Source organism: Rhinopithecus bieti, unplaced genomic scaffold (assembly GCF_001698545.2).
Source record: "Rhinopithecus bieti isolate Rb0 unplaced genomic scaffold, ASM169854v2 scaffold_6151, whole genome shotgun sequence".
NCBI classification, from domain to species: domain Eukaryota; kingdom Metazoa; phylum Chordata; class Mammalia; order Primates; family Cercopithecidae; genus Rhinopithecus; species Rhinopithecus bieti.
In genome coordinates this window covers 423,722-441,875 of record NW_016805238.1, presented here as the reverse complement: position 1 = coordinate 441,875, position 18,154 = coordinate 423,722, and the positions used below count along the sequence as shown (strand labels likewise).

The 18,154-nt window shown below is 34.6% G+C and overlaps 1 protein-coding gene across 1 annotated transcript in view; it reads right to left on the bottom strand.

Moving 5' to 3' along the window:
• NCAPG (non-SMC condensin I complex subunit G) overlaps window positions 1-18,154 on the bottom strand; it is a 32,391-nt gene that overhangs the window by 8,268 nt on the left and 5,969 nt on the right. Inside the window, exons 6-14 of the mRNA XM_017871768.1 lie at window positions 17,605-17,797; window positions 16,978-17,127; window positions 11,937-12,077; window positions 11,284-11,407; window positions 9,973-10,062; window positions 9,471-9,650; window positions 6,629-6,739; window positions 3,946-4,065; window positions 733-957 (exon numbers count right to left, since the gene is read on the bottom strand). Of these exons, the coding sequence (XP_017727257.1) occupies window positions 733-957; window positions 3,946-4,065; window positions 6,629-6,739; window positions 9,471-9,650; window positions 9,973-10,062; window positions 11,284-11,407; window positions 11,937-12,077; window positions 16,978-17,127; window positions 17,605-17,797 (1,334 nt within the window). The remainder of the gene's footprint in view (window positions 1-732; window positions 958-3,945; window positions 4,066-6,628; window positions 6,740-9,470; window positions 9,651-9,972; window positions 10,063-11,283; window positions 11,408-11,936; window positions 12,078-16,977; window positions 17,128-17,604; window positions 17,798-18,154) is intronic.

Genomic DNA, 18,154 nt, shown 5'->3' with positions numbered 1-18,154 from the left:
ATGACAGAGGAAGACTCTATCTCAAAAAAAATTAAATTGTTAAGTTTTGTCATATCACTTCCACCTCAATGAAAAACTACAATCAGTATAAAAAATTTTTAATCAGTTGGTTTTCATGTGTGCTATAAAAACAGTAGTTCAAGAGTGGTTAAAAGAGATCCAATCCCATACCCTATCTTACATCTTCTATCCACCCAATATAAAATTATTCTAAACTATTTCTTAAAACTCTTGGGGATAAATCTTAGAAGTCTCTATATCACAAATACAATTTAAAGAAATAAAAAATAACCCCCATTAATAATCAATAATCACTTCATTTTTGTTTATACTTCATTTCTTTGCACATACAATTTGACAGTGAGAAATTAGGTATGATAGTGAAAGTTAGGATTTAATTAAGATATTAAAAAAGTAAAATAAAAAATGTCTATCCAAATTTAAAATCCAGTAGGAAAAATAAGATATAAAGAGCATAGGGGAGGGGAACACCACACACTGGGACCTGTCAGGGGCTAGGGGGCTAGGGGAGGGATAGCACTAGGAGAAATACCGAATGTAGATGGGCTAATGGGTGCAGCAAACCACCATAGCACATGTATACCTATGTAACAAATCTGCATGTTCTGCACATGTATCACAGGACTTAAAGTATAATAAATTTTTTAAAAAAAAACATAAATACATGCTGAAAATGACATTTCATAATCACAGGACTGGATTATTTCTTACCTCACTATCTAAGAAATCAGACAGGAGTTTCAGAACATTCTTAGCTGTAGCAGTCTCTTCAACTTCTTTTGATTCTTGCTCATCATTACTGTTTATTTCTGTACCTTCACAATGAAGTGTTTCGACTTTTTTAGTTTTAAATGGTTCAATCCCAAACATCATCAGTTGGTCAAAGATTGCCTTTAAAGCACTTATTTTTATTGTGACATCATCAATTTGCAAAACCTAAATCAAGATATTCCCCACCAAAAAAAGTAAATTCAGTAAACTGTTTTAATTTCTGTTTACATAAATACATGTTCTTATTTTTTTCTTAGTCAAAGATTTCAATTTGACAGTGTTCAAGTCTAAAGAAAAATTCACTTTTCAAAAAACATAGGTGTAAATTTCAATGTAAAAAAACACAATTACATTTATTTTTATTTATTTGAGAAACCACTAAAACATTTAAGAGCTTATATATTTTAAGAACAAAGTTAATTCTTCACAGCTCAATAAAACAATTTCTGGAATGATCAGGGGGGCTGAATTATATTATTTGTTCCTTTTATTTAAACAAAGAATCACAATTCCTCAACCTATTGATCTTATTTTTAAGATCCCACGAAAAACTGTTCAATTATGTTGAGAAGTGTTCTTAGCCCATCTGCAAGGAGGAAACTTTATATTCTAAGGCAATGAAGGCAATTTCATTAGAACAGTATTTCTTCCAGGGTTATCAAGTTCATTTTCTCTCATTGGGTCAATGAATTTAGAATTCATTAATAGTAAATTCAAGTTTTCAACTGGACTCCTTTTATGAAAAAGAGGTAAAGACCACGAACGAACAGGCAACTTGTATGAGTCTATTCTTAAGTTTAAAAATGCCCACCAAATCTTCAAAGCCATGAAAAAAATACAGGGCTTCAGTATTTATATTATACTATATACATATATATATATATATTTTTTTTTTTTTTGAGAAGACAGAGTCTCACCCTATTGCCCAGGCTGGAGTGCAACGGCGCAATCTCAGCTCACTGCAACCTCTGCCTCCTGGGTTCAAGCGATTCTCCTGCCTCAGCCTCCTAAGTAGCTGGGATTACAGGCATGCACCACGACGCCCAACTAATTTTTGTATTTTTAGTAGAGATGGCGGTTTCACCACATTGGTCAAGCTGGTCTCGAACTCCTGACCTCATGATCCACCTGCCTCAGCCACCCAAAGTGGTGGGATTACAGGCGTGTGCCAGTTTACTATATTCTTTAGTGTAATTAAATATAGGTAATTGGTAAAATAACTTGGCTCTATAACTTGGCTTTTAAGACATTAAAAATCGCCTGTAAATAATGAATTAAGAAAATGGCTCAATTTTCAAAACTTTTAAAGAAATTTCAAGAACACTTCCTGATTGCCAGAAATGGTCCATTATGAATCCAGAATAGTCCATTATGAAGCAACACTGGACAGCTGGGTCATTCTATCATCTTTAAAATATTACCTTCACTTGCTTTCCAGGAAATCACACCATTCCTCTTCTATTGTCCAATTCACCTTAGCCCCTACTGGTTCCTCTTCATCTCCCCTACTTTTATCTGAGGCTTAGGGTCCTACAAAGTTGACCCTACACTCATTTAATCTATACTCATTCCTCAGGCAACATCCTATCTCTAAGCATTGCATACTATCAGATACTATCAAAAGAATAAAGACTTCCATCTCACCATCTTGGACCTCTCCCCTTTACTCCAAACTCACATATAAATGCCTATTTAATATATCCACTTGTAACTTAAACTGTAAACTTATCATGCCCAATACTGAACTCCTTATTTCATCCTATCTGTCATAAAACCTGCTCCTCTGCATTCCCCATTATAGGAAAAGCCAACTTCATCCATCCAGTTATTCTGGGGCAAATCTTTAAATTATCCTCTACCTTTCTGTCACATACCACATCAGATTCATTAGCAAATCCTAGACTTAATTTTCAAACTTAGATTACCATCCTGCTCACAACCTCAACAACCACAACCCTCATCCAAACCATCACCTTTGCTTTCCTAGATTATCAAATACCCTCCTTATTAGTAGTATCCCTGCTTCCATGCTTGTACCCCTATTCAGTACTAGGGATCTGCAAACAGCTCAAATCCATTCAACCACCTGTTTTTGCATAGCCTGCAAGTTAGGAAGTTTTGCATTTTCAACTGGTTAAAAAAAATTTATTACATGTGAAAATTATATGAAATTCAAATTTCAGTGTCCATAAAGTTTTACTGGACTACAGCCATACTAAGTCATTTATGTATTATCTACAGCTGTCTTCACACTACAAAAGCAGAGCTGAGTAGTTCAGACAGATCATATGGCCTGCAAAAATCTAAAAATATTTACTCTCTGGCCCTATACACAAAAGGTTTGCCAACCCCTCCCTGGTCTACACCACTTTATGCCGAGTCAGATCATAACAATCTCCTACTCAAAGGCCTCCAATTCCTTTCCATCTCATTTATAGTGAAAGCTGACATCTTTACAGTCTATAAGGTTCTAGAAGACATGGACATCCTGCTGCCAGCAAACCCTTTCCTATTATTCTTCCCTTTGCTCAGTCTTTCCTAGCCATATGTTCTCTTGTTCCTTGAACACACCCAAAGTCCTACACCCCAGGGCCTCTTCCCTTGTTCTTGCCTCTCCTTGGAAACCCAGATAACCAGGTGGTTCACTCTTGTGCTCAAATGTCACTATTTGCTCAAATGTCAATTTATTAGTCAGGTCTTTCTCAACCAAACAGTTCCCTCTCCTCCTTCCCACTGCTTAGTCCCCTTCTCTGCTTTATTTTTCTCTATCTGATACATTGTATACTTATTTTTCACTGTGTGTTTCCCCTTCTAGAATGTAAGCTCCATTAAGACAATACATTTTATCTTGTTTTATTCACTACCTACCTACTTCATTTTTCTAAGTCTAGAACAGTTGCTGGCACATAATATGCACTCCATAAGTATTTGCTATGTGAATAATTAAAAGCATATCTTAAATAATTGGCGTTTCATCTTTTTCTACACATTTTAATAAGAAAACAAAAGATAAAAGTATTGCATCTCCAAAGATTACCCATAATAATCATCATCATCAATAAGCACCAGAATAGATAAATTCAGAGTATTAGCATTATCACCACAGAGTATTTCAGAAAATACAATTGAGATTTATCACAAGATAAATCCTACCTGCAATAGTAATATGAAGTGTTTACTTGCAAAATCCTGATTCTGTAGTCCACAGCATCCCAAGCATAAAACAGCCAGGTTTCTTACAACAGGATGAACACTTATTATTCCAGGAAGAATCTAAAATGAATCAGAAATTTTCCATATGATTTCATGGATCTACTTCATTTCCCTATTGTCTATTACCTCAAAGATGTCATTTTTCACTTTTAAAGAAAAGGTAAGTATTAAATTGCTAAAACAGAACAATAAAGCCAGAGTGACCTTCCTGAAATAGGATCTGATCATGAGATACCTCCCCTCCACCTGCTAAAAGGGACTCAATGGCTTCCCAATGCTCACAGAACAAGATAAAACACTCCTTAACATGATATATACTATTCCCTATTGTGTAGTTTCTTTCCCAATCTTCTTATACCATGTTACTCTTGCTCAGTTTGTTCAATTAGTCTGGTTTGGATTCAATGTTATCCAACAGAAATATAATAGAAGCCACAAATGGGAACCACATATGTCATGTTAAATTTTCTAGTAGCCACATTAAAAAAAAAAAGTGAAACTAGTTTTAATATATTTATTAACTCAATATCACCAAAATATTGTATCTGTAGTATTTAATCAATGTAAATACTATTAATAAGATAACGTACCTTCTGCTCTTTGTACTAGTCTTTGAAACCCAACATGGTTTTTTCTTTTCTTTTCTTTTTTATGAGACAAGGTCTCACGCTGTCACCCAGGCTGGAGTGCAGTGGCACAATCTCGGCTCACTGCAACCTTAGCCTCCTAGGCTCAAGTGATCCTCCCACCTCAGCCTCCCAAGTAGCTGGGAGCACAGGCCCGAGTCACCACACTTGGCTAATTTTTCTATTTTTTTGTAGAGATGGGGTTTCACCATGTTGCCCAGGCTGGTCTCAAACTCCTGATCTCAAGCCATCTGCCCACCTTGGCCTCCCAATGTACTAGGCTTACAGGTGTGAACCACCACGCTCAACCCCCAACATGTTTTTAATCCTTACAGCATATCTCATTTTGGACTAGTTTTTAAAAGCCATGTGTGGCTGGCAGCTACCATATTAAACAGTCTTCTCTTCCTTTTTCATATAATGTCTACTCAAATATGAGACCAGGGTCATCTTCCATGAATAGGTCAAATCCTGTTATTATAAGTTCACATATGGCCATATAGCTCTTCTTCATAGCAAGCACTAATAGCACAAACTTTCACTTATTTCTTTACTTAATTGATGCTCCTCTCACTTGACCAGATCAACGTCGGCAATCTGTATCTATTTTGTATACCATGTATACTTTATTCCCAGCACTTAGTATGTAACAGATGTTCAGTAAATATTTGCTCAATGAATAATTTGGATTTTCCCAATGAATAATTTATTAAATCTTTTATTTAAAACACAGTAACTTCATAAAATATAACTTTTATCCAAATATCTTTTATATTCCTCTACTAATCTCTTTCAGTCTTTAACCACAGATTTTTATACACTTAAAATCATTATGACCATTCAATTTTGTGTTTTTTCTTCACATAACACTGTATATCCTTTCCCACATATATACAGTCTTCATATTTACTACTTCAATTTTGTAGGACCAGACATAAAATACCCAAGTACTAATTAAGCATCACTTTTCATAAAGGTAACTGCTTTTCTAAAAATAAAGCTAAATTCTAGTGGTTGAGTACACAACAGTATTTCTCCAGAAGCTCTGAACTATTAAAACTGGTTTTCTTTACTACATTCAGGAACTCATGACAACCCAAGGAATTAGACTTCAGATCCTATTCATTGGTTATTTCTCACTAGTACCAAGTAAATACAACTTTGAGAGACTTCTGTAAGAACCTGGCTCCATACAGAATTTGCTTTGAATGAGTAGTACTATCAAAAACAACAACAACAAAACAGTGCACTAATACTGTGGCCATTAGCCTCATGTGGCTACTGAACACCTGAAATGTGACTAGTCCAGTTTAAGATGTGCTATAAGACTTAGCATGCAAAACAGAATGTAAAATATTGCAACAGTTTTACTAGTGAGTAAATAATGAAATGATTAATATTTTGGATATATTGGATATATCCAAATAATACAGTTGGATATATTCAATATACTAAAATTATCCTTTTTTTTAATGTGGTTACTAAAACATGTAAAGTTACATATGCTTTGCACTATATTCCTTATCAGAAAGTAATGTTCTAGAGTCTTACAGTACTTGTGTCCCTATGGGAATTACCTACAAAGGGTTATTTTAAAAGCCCTTTAAATATAATAAATAAATTCCTTTCCCAGGGCATAAAATATGATTGTCTCAGTCTCATTACATAGCACGATTCCATTACTTAAATATTCCTGGTATGTTTCAGTATCTCCTCTCTTACTATTCAAAAAATGAAGACATTCTGTATCTCTTTCCAGTATAAAATCATTTTTTCAAATCTTTAAAAGACTGTAACTTATATATCAGGTCCTTTACAGGCATTATCTTATTTAATCCTCACAATATGAAGTAACTGCCATATATATATATATTTATCATTTATACTTAGATATTTAAGACAGTAATCTTTTCATTATTTTGGTTTCTAAAGAACATATTACTTATAAAATAAGAAAGGAGTGGACTAAAATAAAGCCCAAGAGGCCATCAACATACCAAAGATTCGATGATTTCATTCATGGTTGCACTTAAGCCTGTTGAAATGGACATCTGCTTCAACAGTTCATAGCATAAAATAAGACATTTCTGCAATGTTTCAGCATCATTCTAAAATGAAGACAAAATATTCAGCATTAGTAATATCTTCTCCCTATCCCTTAAATGTTTGCTTTCTCAGGGCTTTGTGTAGGGCATACTGTCCCTCTATATAGACTCTGTAGGTGATCTTACAGCTATCACACAGATAGTAAATGGTAGAGGCAGGATTTTAAAATTGGCAACTTCAGCCAGGCACAACAGCTCACGCCTGTAATCCCAGTACTTTGGGAGGCCATGGCGGGTAGATCACTTGAGGCCAGGAATTTGGGGCCAGGCTGGTCAACATGGCAAAACTTCATCTCTACTAAAAACACAAAAATTAGTGTGGTGGTGCACACCTGTGGTCCCAGCTACTTGGGAGGCTGAGGCATGAGAATGGCTTGAACATGGGAGGCGGAGGTTGCAGTGAGCTGAGATCATGCCACTGCGCTCAGCCTCGGCGACAGAGGGTTGCCTCAAAAAAAAAAAAAAAAAGAAAAGTCTAATCTTCCCCCTGCCTAATTATCATCTCAAAAAAAAACAAAAAAAAAAACCTGACAACCTCATTTATCATCTATGAGCTAGCCCAGCTATTTTCTAAGTTTCAGATTCATATATACAACTGCTAAAAGACATCTCCTCTTGGATATTCCAGTCTTCTCAAACTCAACATGTCCAAAAGGGAACTCATCATTACACAAATCTCTCCTCTTCCTTATTCTCTAACTTCATGCTGTCATTACCATCTACCCAGTTGTCTAAACCAAAAGACCTAAGATACATTCCTGACTCCCTTTTCTCCCTGTTACCAATTTCTAAATACCTCTGAAGTTCATCACTACTTTCCACATCCACTGTCATCTTGTTCAGACTACCATCATCTGTAAGTCTCCCAACCCTACTGTAAGTCTCCCAACTATTACGCCTGTCTAAGCTTTTACTACTCTCCAATCCATTTCCTAAACAACAGTGATCTGAGACATAAGACTTACCTAACCACTTAAAATACTAGTGGTTCACCATGATCCTTAGAATACAAAATTTTTAGTATTGCTTACGCAAGGCCTTACGTGACCTAGGTCTTAATTTTTCCCCAGATTTCTCTCCTGCCCCTCCCCATCAATTCTCTAGTAACATGGACCTGAAATTTTAAAACACAACAGGCATTCTTTAACTTCTGGACCATCACAGATGTTGCTCCATCTGTCTACAACATTCCCTCCATAATTCATTGAGGAGAGACAGCACAGAGTGAGTTACAAGCACAAGTCTAGAGCCACTTCTTGGGTTTAAATCCTGCCTCCACCATTTACTATCTGTGTGATTTTGGGCGAGTTACTTGCCCTTTGTAAAATGAAGATAATAATAGTACCAACCTCATAGGCCTATAGTAAGAAAAGAATGAATTCACATTTGTGAAGTAATTAATGCTGTTACTACCACAGAAAAAGTATCCTCAAACTGTTAGATTATATTGTTATTTTTATTCTAATCTCAGGATAAAACATGTCTTCCTCTGGGGAAGCCAACAATACTCTATGAGCATTAGATACCTCTCCATAAAACCTCTATACTTCCCTGACCATAGCATCTATTATGCTCTGTTGTAGTTGCATTTTAACAGATTTGCAGCCCTCAAACAGGACAAACAGACACAAAAATGGTCAAAGTGAGTCAAGTTAAACAGATGATATTAACCATGATAGACTACTTTTGCTAATTTTAGAATTTTGAGCTACAGTTTATCATTTTTCAGATGATATTTTCAGTTTTTGCTTTAAATGTACTTTCCAAATTTAATAGCCTATAATGGCCCACAGACTTTGTCAAATAAAAGCCACCAGTAATAAAAATAAAATTCAGGCATACTCTCTGGAAAGGTGGGTGCTGGAGTTGGGATGTCTATAGCTAAAGAGATCAGAAACATAAGTCATGAAACTCTCCTATATAGAGTCTCCTATTTAGCATTCTTTTTATGAGAATACTCTAATCAGCACATCCCAAAATTACAATAAAATGATGTTCATTACAAAAGGCAAGATCCCAAAAGAAATTAAAGTTAATATCAAATATTAATTGATACCTACCTTATGTTTACATATTTATCATTTGTTATAAGACAGAACAGTATCAATACCATTAACAAAAAATTTCTTTCGGGAGGAAAGAAATAATCCATTTAAGAGACTACTTTAACAAACTAAGTTTTTAAAAACCAAACTACTGAAAAGCAAGCTTTAAATGTTACTAGACATATAAGTTTAGTATTTCATCAAAAATAACAAAGCTGCTTATTAGCTTTTTCTAAAAACACAAAAGTAATTTAGTTTTGAAAAATGCAGTTACCATAGAAATTATTTTGCTAGCAATAAAAAAGAAAGGTCATGGATCTTCCACAAGTAAGAGAAAAATGGATCTATTTTCCTTTTTTAAATCATTCAAGACAAAAAAAAAAAAAAAACAGAAAACTCAGATGTGAACCACTGGAAAGCTAGCTTCCCTGGTAAGAAATACTTCGGATTCTAGAGATTAGCATGACAAGGAAGCAAATAAAGTCCTACCTACAATAATTAAAGTTAATTAAGGCCTTTCTAAGTCCAAAAATACAAACAGGGAAAAACTTTTTTCATTTTAATTCATGTCACTGTTATAAAGTGCTCAAAGTAAATATATTTTGGCAATTATAGAAGTTAGAGAAAATAAGATTTAGTTGAGATGATTAATAACACCTGAGATTTAGTATGAAAAAAGTTACCTGTACCTTCTCTATGTGGACTTCTTTAATTTCAAGTTGCTCTGTTTCTTTCAAAAGGTTTATTCTGGCATCTTCTAATGCTTTTATTTCTTCTTTTAATTCTGATGCCCGATTAAAATCCTGTAAGGTAATGCAATTTTCCAAAGCTTCTTTGGCTTCAATAAGCTTAACTTTTATTTCAGCCATCTAAGGGAAGATATATATTGTTTCAACATTGAATAAAAACTGTTAATATGAATATCTGTAGCAATTCAGGAGCATTATTTAATATCTCAACTGCCCAGAATTTAATGAGTCAAGCATATGCAAACTCGTAATTTTCCTGACACAGAGATCTGCATATCTGAGACTGACATATGTGGTAACATTTTAAATATTCTTATAGTTTAACAATTAAACAATAATTTGACTATGTGAGAAACATTTCAGAACTGCACAGCAAGAGGAAAGAATAGACTTGTACAACCACATTACATTCAAGCACTTCTTTCATTTAAAAGAGACTTACCTTGAGTTCTTTCTTTCTCACATCAGCTGGATCATCATTAACACCAACAGTAACAATGGGCGCCCGAATCTCTGAGATAATTTCTGTAACCTGATAAGTTAAGATTCAGAGTACATGCTTTAATATATGTTTGATATATCAGCAAATAGTATCAAAATTCTATATAAAACTCCAAGTAGTATCCACCATATATTGAATAATAGAGCAAAAATATACAGATAGAAATAGCAGATAGAAATATACAGATAGAAACATATTCTGTTTGCTAGACAATTTTAGAAAAAAAAAATACATCTGACTACAAAATGAAATTATTTGAATGGAAGGTAAATAGGCACACAGACACTGAAAGTAAATTATCCCTCATATAATGTTTGAAAAACAGAAAAATGAATTATGGTGCTTAAGATGAAACACTAATAAATTCTCTGCCTCAAATCCGCAACCCTTCTCTTGTTCAGCTCTGTAGGATTTAAACACAGAAAAACGGAATATCCTTTTATTCTTCCTTTGGGTAAACAATGCATAAACAATAACAGCATAAGGAAAGACTTTCCTTTCAGAACCACTTGTATACTGGAATTGGTTGATCAGGAAAAGGCTGCCTCCCAAATAAAAGTATTTAAGCAGATGCTGAATAATAACTAAGTATGTTGTAGAAGGGGTGTATATATAAGGAGAGGATGGAAGAGATGACCTGTGAATTAACCTGCAACTGAAATTATATGATTTTTACGAAATAAATGATACAGATTCGTCTTTTTTGGCTATGCCAGAAAAAAAATAACACTGATACAGTATAATAGTAAACAATTATTTCTGTATTTATCAAGCAATATAGAACAATACCTTTATGAACAATACCTCATTGAACAATGAAAGGTAGATTTCATTGCTATTCTTATTTGCAGACAAGTAAAAAGGCAGAATAACTTGTCCAAAGTCACAAAGCCAGAAAGTGTCAGAGGAGATTCTAAACCCAAGTATGTATAATTTGAGTAAGCTCTCAAATACACTAGCACCCAGTGCCTCATGGACAAAACCATATCCCCACTTGTAACTTCCTACCAAACCTGCTCCATTTCAAACTGATTGAACAATAACAGGTACACTAAGAGGAAGAAGGTGATTTTTTAAAATATTCTGTGTATGTAAGAGATAGATAATTGGTTTTAAGAAATTTTAAAACTCATTAAAGAGACAAAACTAAAACAAAACAAAGACAAAACAAAACATTCTAAAGAGAAAATAAGACAGTATTCAATGTCATTGACCAAAACCTCCTTATCAACAATGAGGAAAATTACTTACAATTTGTGTTCTCTTATTATCATCTATAATGATGTGGAGTAGTCTTTCAACAAGACAAGAAACCAGGGATACTGGGATTGTGGGTAAAGTAAGAATCTCCTGTAAAACAGCCAGCAGTTTTTTTCTGCAGTCAAAAAGAACTAATTTAAATATCATTATGACGAAACATGTTTTATCTCTAACATTCACCTACTCTGCAGACTTAATTATATTTGTTTCAGTTCTTTCACTTAGGTTTATCACTGTAATAGGGACAAAACTCTGTATGTACAGACTTTAGGTCAAATATTCTCATTCCACACACAAAAATTTTTTATAAAACACCCTATGATTTTTAATAAATCAACAGGATAAAATGACAAAATACCAGAAATGATTAAACCTTTTAGAAAATGCTACTAGCCTTAATAAATCTAAACAGAAACTTTTAACCAAAAACTGCAGTTTCATTGATTTCTTCTGAGAAAATTGAACTAGAAATATAAATGTATGTGTATATATGGAAATACATAGAAGGGAAAAGGGAAAAGAAAACTTTTTATACCACTTTAGAGAGCTAGGGAAAATATGTTTAGTTATATTGTAAAAGGACTATATTTCAATATAACAAATTAGAAGGGCAAATTAGAATGAGAGTTGACATTTAAACATACCTTCCTCCTTCTTCATTGGTATCCAAAGATTTAATAATTAGAATCAATTGTTGACCTATGAATTCTTTTGTCATCAAATTTCCAATATAGGAAAAATCACCTCTGTGTTCTTCATTAACAACTGGAATGCTCTGCATATAACTAAAACAAGCAGAATTAATAAAGTAGATAATCTGTTAAGAAACATCAAACAAGAGTTGATTCCCACCATTAGGTCAGAAAAGGGGCATTTTCAGGTCATGTTAGTCTACATACATAGATGTCTATACCATGTAATTGAGTCTACAAACTCAATTCTATGCCACCATCATTAACTTTTGCAAACAAACTTATAGATGAATCAAAAGAATTTGGAAAATGTATTTTCAATAGTGACTCAAATTTTCTATGGGAAATTTTCAAAAGGTACATATTTATGTCTAACTGATAACTAATTATTTCATTGTCACTAGCATTCTCCCAATTATAGATGGTCCCCAATTACAGATGGTCCAACTTACAATTTTTCAACTTTAGGATGAGTTTATCTGAGAATTAAACTCATTTGACTTATGACATAGCCCCACTATAAGTCAAGAAGTATCTATCAAGTTCTGAATCCCTTGCCCAAAAATCCAATTAGTCATAAAGATCTAATCTTCAGCCAGGCACAGTGGCTCACACCTGTAATCCCAACACTTTGGGAGGCCGAGGCAGGTGCATCACAAAGTCAAGAGTTTGAGACCAGCCTGGCCAAGATGATGAAACCCCATCTCTACCAAAAAAAAAAAAAAAATTAGCTGGGAATGGTGGTGGGCACCTATAATCCCAGCTACTCGGGAGGCTGAGGCAGGAGAATTGCCTGAACCCAGGAGGCGGAGGTTGCAGTGAGCCGGGATCACACCACTACACTCTAGCCTGGGTGACAGAGCAAGACACCATCTCAAAAAAAAAAAAGATATAATCTTCATCATGCCTAATTATTCTTTTATTTTAAACAATTGTAACAATAATTACACAAGTAATCCATGAACACAATTAACTTTTTTGAAAAAATCAGAAAAATATAAACAATTTCACAAATGTTTATTATTCTTTCTCAGGAACCCTACTAATCTCTGTATACCCCACCACCATCAGCTACCTTTTATTTCACCCTTTTATTCTTACTACAGACATCACCACCCAAACTAAATCCCTTTATAATCCTCACCAAGAGGTCTGTATATTCAGTAGCCTCTGCTTTTTGTGTGGAATAAAAAAAAGCTACTTAAAAGTAGAACTAAGAGTTTAAGCTTAGCGCAGTGCCTTTAAGATGGAAGTAACATGAAAAACAATCCTGATCAAAAATATCATTTACAAAACGTCGCCAGGCACAGTGGCTCACACCTGTAATCCCAACATTTTGGGAGGCCAAGGCGGGCGGATCACTTGACGTCAGTTCAAAAGGAGCCTAACCAACATGGTGAAACCCCATCTCTACTAAAAATACAAAAATTAGCCGAATGTGGTGGTGGGCACCTGTAATCCCAGCTACTCAGGAGGCTGAGGCAGAAGAATTGCTTGAACCTGGGAGGCAGAGGCTGCAGTGAGCCAAGATCACGCTACTGCACTCCAGCCTGGGCAACAAAGCAAGACTACGTCTCCAAAAAAAAAAGTGAACAAAAATCAAGTTACAGAAATTGTGGTATATTGTATAATGAATGAGTATACTCTCATGTATTACAAGGTGATGACCAAGAGTAAATAAAAGCTCATAAATTTCTGGCCACAAGATTAGGACTTTCAAGACATCAGCCACCCTTTGGGTTCTAGTAGGAAACTAAGGAAAACTACACAACTGATAACTATCAAAATCAGCCAATCAGTAGAGTTACTCTTTTCTGCCAGGCTAAAAGAAAACCTTCATTTATACTCATCTTTGGATCTCTCCCCACTTCTCCAGCCCAGCTTTAGCAAAATGCATAGCATCTTGGCCGAGGGTATTTTTTTAAGTAAATTCAAACAGTTGTTTAATTTATAGATTAAAAATCCTCAACTGCATAAATACAACTTAAAACTGACCCACCAATTTTAGTTACCATGAAATCTTCTCTTAACCATTTGTAAAGATATTTATTATAATATATTTATTATAATGAAGAGACCACTCAAGAAAGTATTTTAAAGTCTAAGAATTTATACTTAAGACGGCTTTCAACAAATTTTATTGTTGTCCTTTTTACTTACTCTAATTTGATAATCCTCACGTCCTTGTTTGCTCTTTAAGTGAGCACCTCGGTTAACCAAAATTGTTTCACATCAGAGTTCTCAGTCATTGAATCTACTGCCTAAAATATACAATATGCCTGAAACTACATTCCTGAGATTATCAGGAAACAATTTGTCAATTTAATTTTGTTTCTGTACTCAAGTATATTAATCCCATCTAGTCATATTGCTCCAAAAAGACAGTCATTCTATTTTTCAGGTGTTCTTTCAACAATCACTAAAATAAATTTCTGAAAGTTTTCCTCTTTTTTTTTTTTTTTTTTTGGAGACAGAGTCTCACTCTGTTGCCCAGACTGGAGTGCAGTGGCGCTATCTCAGCTCACTGCAAGCTCCGCCTTCCAAGTTCATGCCATTCTCCTGCCTCAGCCTCCCAAGTAGCTGGGAATACAGGCGCCCGCCACCACGCCCAGCTAATTTTTTTGTATTTTTAGTAGAGACGGGGTTTCACTATGTTGGCCAGGATGGTCTCGATCTCCTGACCTCGTGATCCGCCTGCCTCGGCCTCCCAAAGTGCTGGGATTACAGGCGTGAGCCACACCTGGCCGAAAGTTTTCCTCTTTAAAGGTGAAGAAAATAAGCCAATGAGGTTAAAGTTCCTTACTTCAAAACTCAAAGACTGAGTGATAAAGGAAATGTTAATCCCTGACCTTTCAGAAGGGAGGAACAAGCTCTTGACAAGTCACCTTCTGATGCTGTCCTTGAGGAAAACTCCTCCCGCTTTATGCCATTTAAATATTTAACATTTCCTCATATTTTCTTGTATTTTCACTACCTCCTATAAACTTCTTTTATATTAATACATATTATTAAACTTTGCCACAAACTCATTCCTTTTGGAAACATTTCAACATGGCCCAAACAGCATTATAATGAATTCCCTAATTAAATGTCAAAGTCTGAAATAATTAACATTAAAACGCTCATTAGATTCACACAGGTTCTTCATGATGTTAATATGGGCTTGAGCTATAGTTTCCCTATTGGCTCACATTTGAGATACTTATCCTAGATTTAGGATTTTTGCAGGGGAAATTTAGAGGCATGCACAGCTTTGCTGCCTAACATCTATGTGAGATCATTTTAAACAAAAGCAGAGAACTGTTATTTCATACAGATAATTCAGGCCCATAATTAATATTATATGGAAGCTTTTTTAAAAAAAATACATCAGGCTGGGCACTGTGGCTCACGCCTGTAATCCCAGCACTTTGGGAGGCCGTGGCAGGCAGATCACGAGGTCAAGAGATCGAGACCATCCTGGCCAACATGGTGAAACACTATCTCTACTAGAAATACAAAAATTAGCTGGGCATGGTGGCACGTGCCTGTAGTCCCAGCTACTCAGGAGGCTGAGGCAAGAGAATCGCTTGAACCCGGGAGGTAGAGGATGCAGTGAGCCGAGATCGCACTACTGCACTACAGCCTGGTGACAGAGCAAGACTCTGTCTCAAAAAAAAAAAAAAAAAAGCATAAAGTTAGAGTTAAAAACCTACATACCAATATCTATCAAAATACACATATATTATCCTTTGGCATAGCAACTTATTTCTTGGAATTAACCCCCAAAATCCCAAAGGTACCCAAAAATGTAAAGGAAGTTTAACATACTTTTGCTTTTATCAGTGAAAAATGGAAACATCCCAAATGTCCATCAACAGAGGAATAAATTAAATGTTACCACCATACTATGGAATGATATGCTGTTAAGACTGTAACAGCATCTATTACATTATATATGCACCAATATATAATGATCTCAGGTATCAGTTAAAAAAAACAGTATACATACAGTGTTATATTTTTAAAGAAACTTGTATTCAAAAAATGTATATAAATGCAGAGAAAGAGGTTTGAATATATACCCTATATTGTTTAATTGCTAATTCTAAGGGTTGCTAGAATCTACACTTAGTTGCTAATCAATGGGATTGAGGAAGTAGGAAATAAAAGGGGATCCCATGTTTTATTCTATATACCTCTGTATTTGAATTTTGACAAGAATCCATTCATGTTTTCTTATATAATTTTAAATTGAAATAAAGTAATCCAAATAATTTCTTAACAGGTATAATTATGATAATCCAAATTGTTTTTGAAAAAACCTTAAAACATGAAGCCAGATAGTAAGTTTTGAATAAATAAAACTGGCCACAAAGATCCACGCTGTGAATTGGAAAACGATGGTCCGTGCATCAAATCCAGCCTACTACCTGTTATATAGCTTGCAAGCTAAGAATATCTTAAATTTTTAACTGATCATTTTTTAAAATTTCTTATTTTGCTAACACATGAATATTAAAGTTCAACTATTTAGTGGCCATAAAAGTCAATAAAAGTTTTCTTGAAAAACAGTTATTTACATTGTCTTTGGCTGCTTTTACGATACCATGGCAGAGTTGAGTCACTGTGACAGACGGTATGGCCCACAGGACCCTAAGATATTTATTATCTGACACTTAACAGAAAATGTGCCAACCAATTTCAGAAATAATATATCATCATCAACTTTATGCAGAAATGGTCATACTTATATCTTAACAGTTTTGAAGAAATGATCCTAAACATAGTGACTTGCTCTTTCAGTATACAGACCAGCACAAGATATTCAAAAAGACTCAATGTATATAACTATCTTTGAGTTATATAACTCAAAGTATATAACTATCCCTGCATGTACAAAAAATGGATTTTTAACCTATTCACAATCAAGCATGACTTTGAGGAAGGGAGCTGGGAGGTTGACACATGCAGCAACACAATCACTCTCCAAACTAAAAGAAAAAAAATTTACCTCAGTAAATAGTCTGCATATACTACAGGCTCTGGCAAAATCTGCTCTAAAAATTCTTCACCTTCATCTCCTTTTGATTTCAAATATTCACAAAGAGCACACCAATACAAAGCAATTTCAGGAGTTAATGTTTCCACTGGAATCAATTTCCTTCATTTAAAAGAAAGAATGTAAGAGAAAGCATGATATTTTTATCATTAAAATGGAAGAGTACAAAATGGGAATAAGAAGATTTGCTTTAAAACTTCTACACTATCCTTTTAATTAGTCATTAATGTATCCACACAAAGAGGAATGAAGAAACTTAGAACAAAAAAGAACCAAATAAGCAAACATACACTAGGGGTGCATGTTGCTGGATTTTCTCATGGTAGGCTAATTCAAAAATCAAAGTAAGAAATTGAAGGGGGGAAAACCCTTAGCTAAAGTAGATAGTCTATGATAAAGCAACGAGTTCTTACACCAGGATGGGAAAAAGGAAGGGAAAAAAGATATTCATCAGACTAAAAGAAAACGAGAGGTAAGATTAAAGGTATTAATATAATCTTAAGCTATGGGGATGTAAAAAACAAATTAATTGCATAAGTTAATCAGTATTACATTTCAAACAATGAATCCTTTATGTACCTGCTATCATTGTTTTTACAAAGTCCCACCAGTTCACTGAGAGGAGTCATTGAAAACAAGGCATTGAGAACAGAGACTGCCACTTCAGAAGAATTTTCTACATCCAACCGATGAAGCAACTGTAAGATATTTCCTTCAGAAAACCGTACCCAGCCTTGGAGAAGATGCTTCTGCATAGCTTGTTTCACAGCATCTATTGAGTCATTTGAAACATAGGTGAACAAAGGCTCCCTCTAGCTTCCATCTCTTGTATTTTGTCTATTTTAATTAACAAAGTCAATATTTACAATAGAAATAGTAGAGGTTAAGAGGCACAACTAGGCATATATATATATATTTTTTTTTTTTTTTTTTTTTTTTGAACAGGGTTTTGTTTTTTTTGTAGAGATGGGGTTTCACCACGTTGGCCAGAATGGTCTCAATATCTTGACCTCGTGATCCACTTGCCTTGGCCTCCCAAAGTGCTGGGATTACAAGTGTGAGCCACAGCGCCCAGCCAACTAAGATATTAAAGGAAAAAAAAAAAAGAATTACCATGATACTGCAAAAG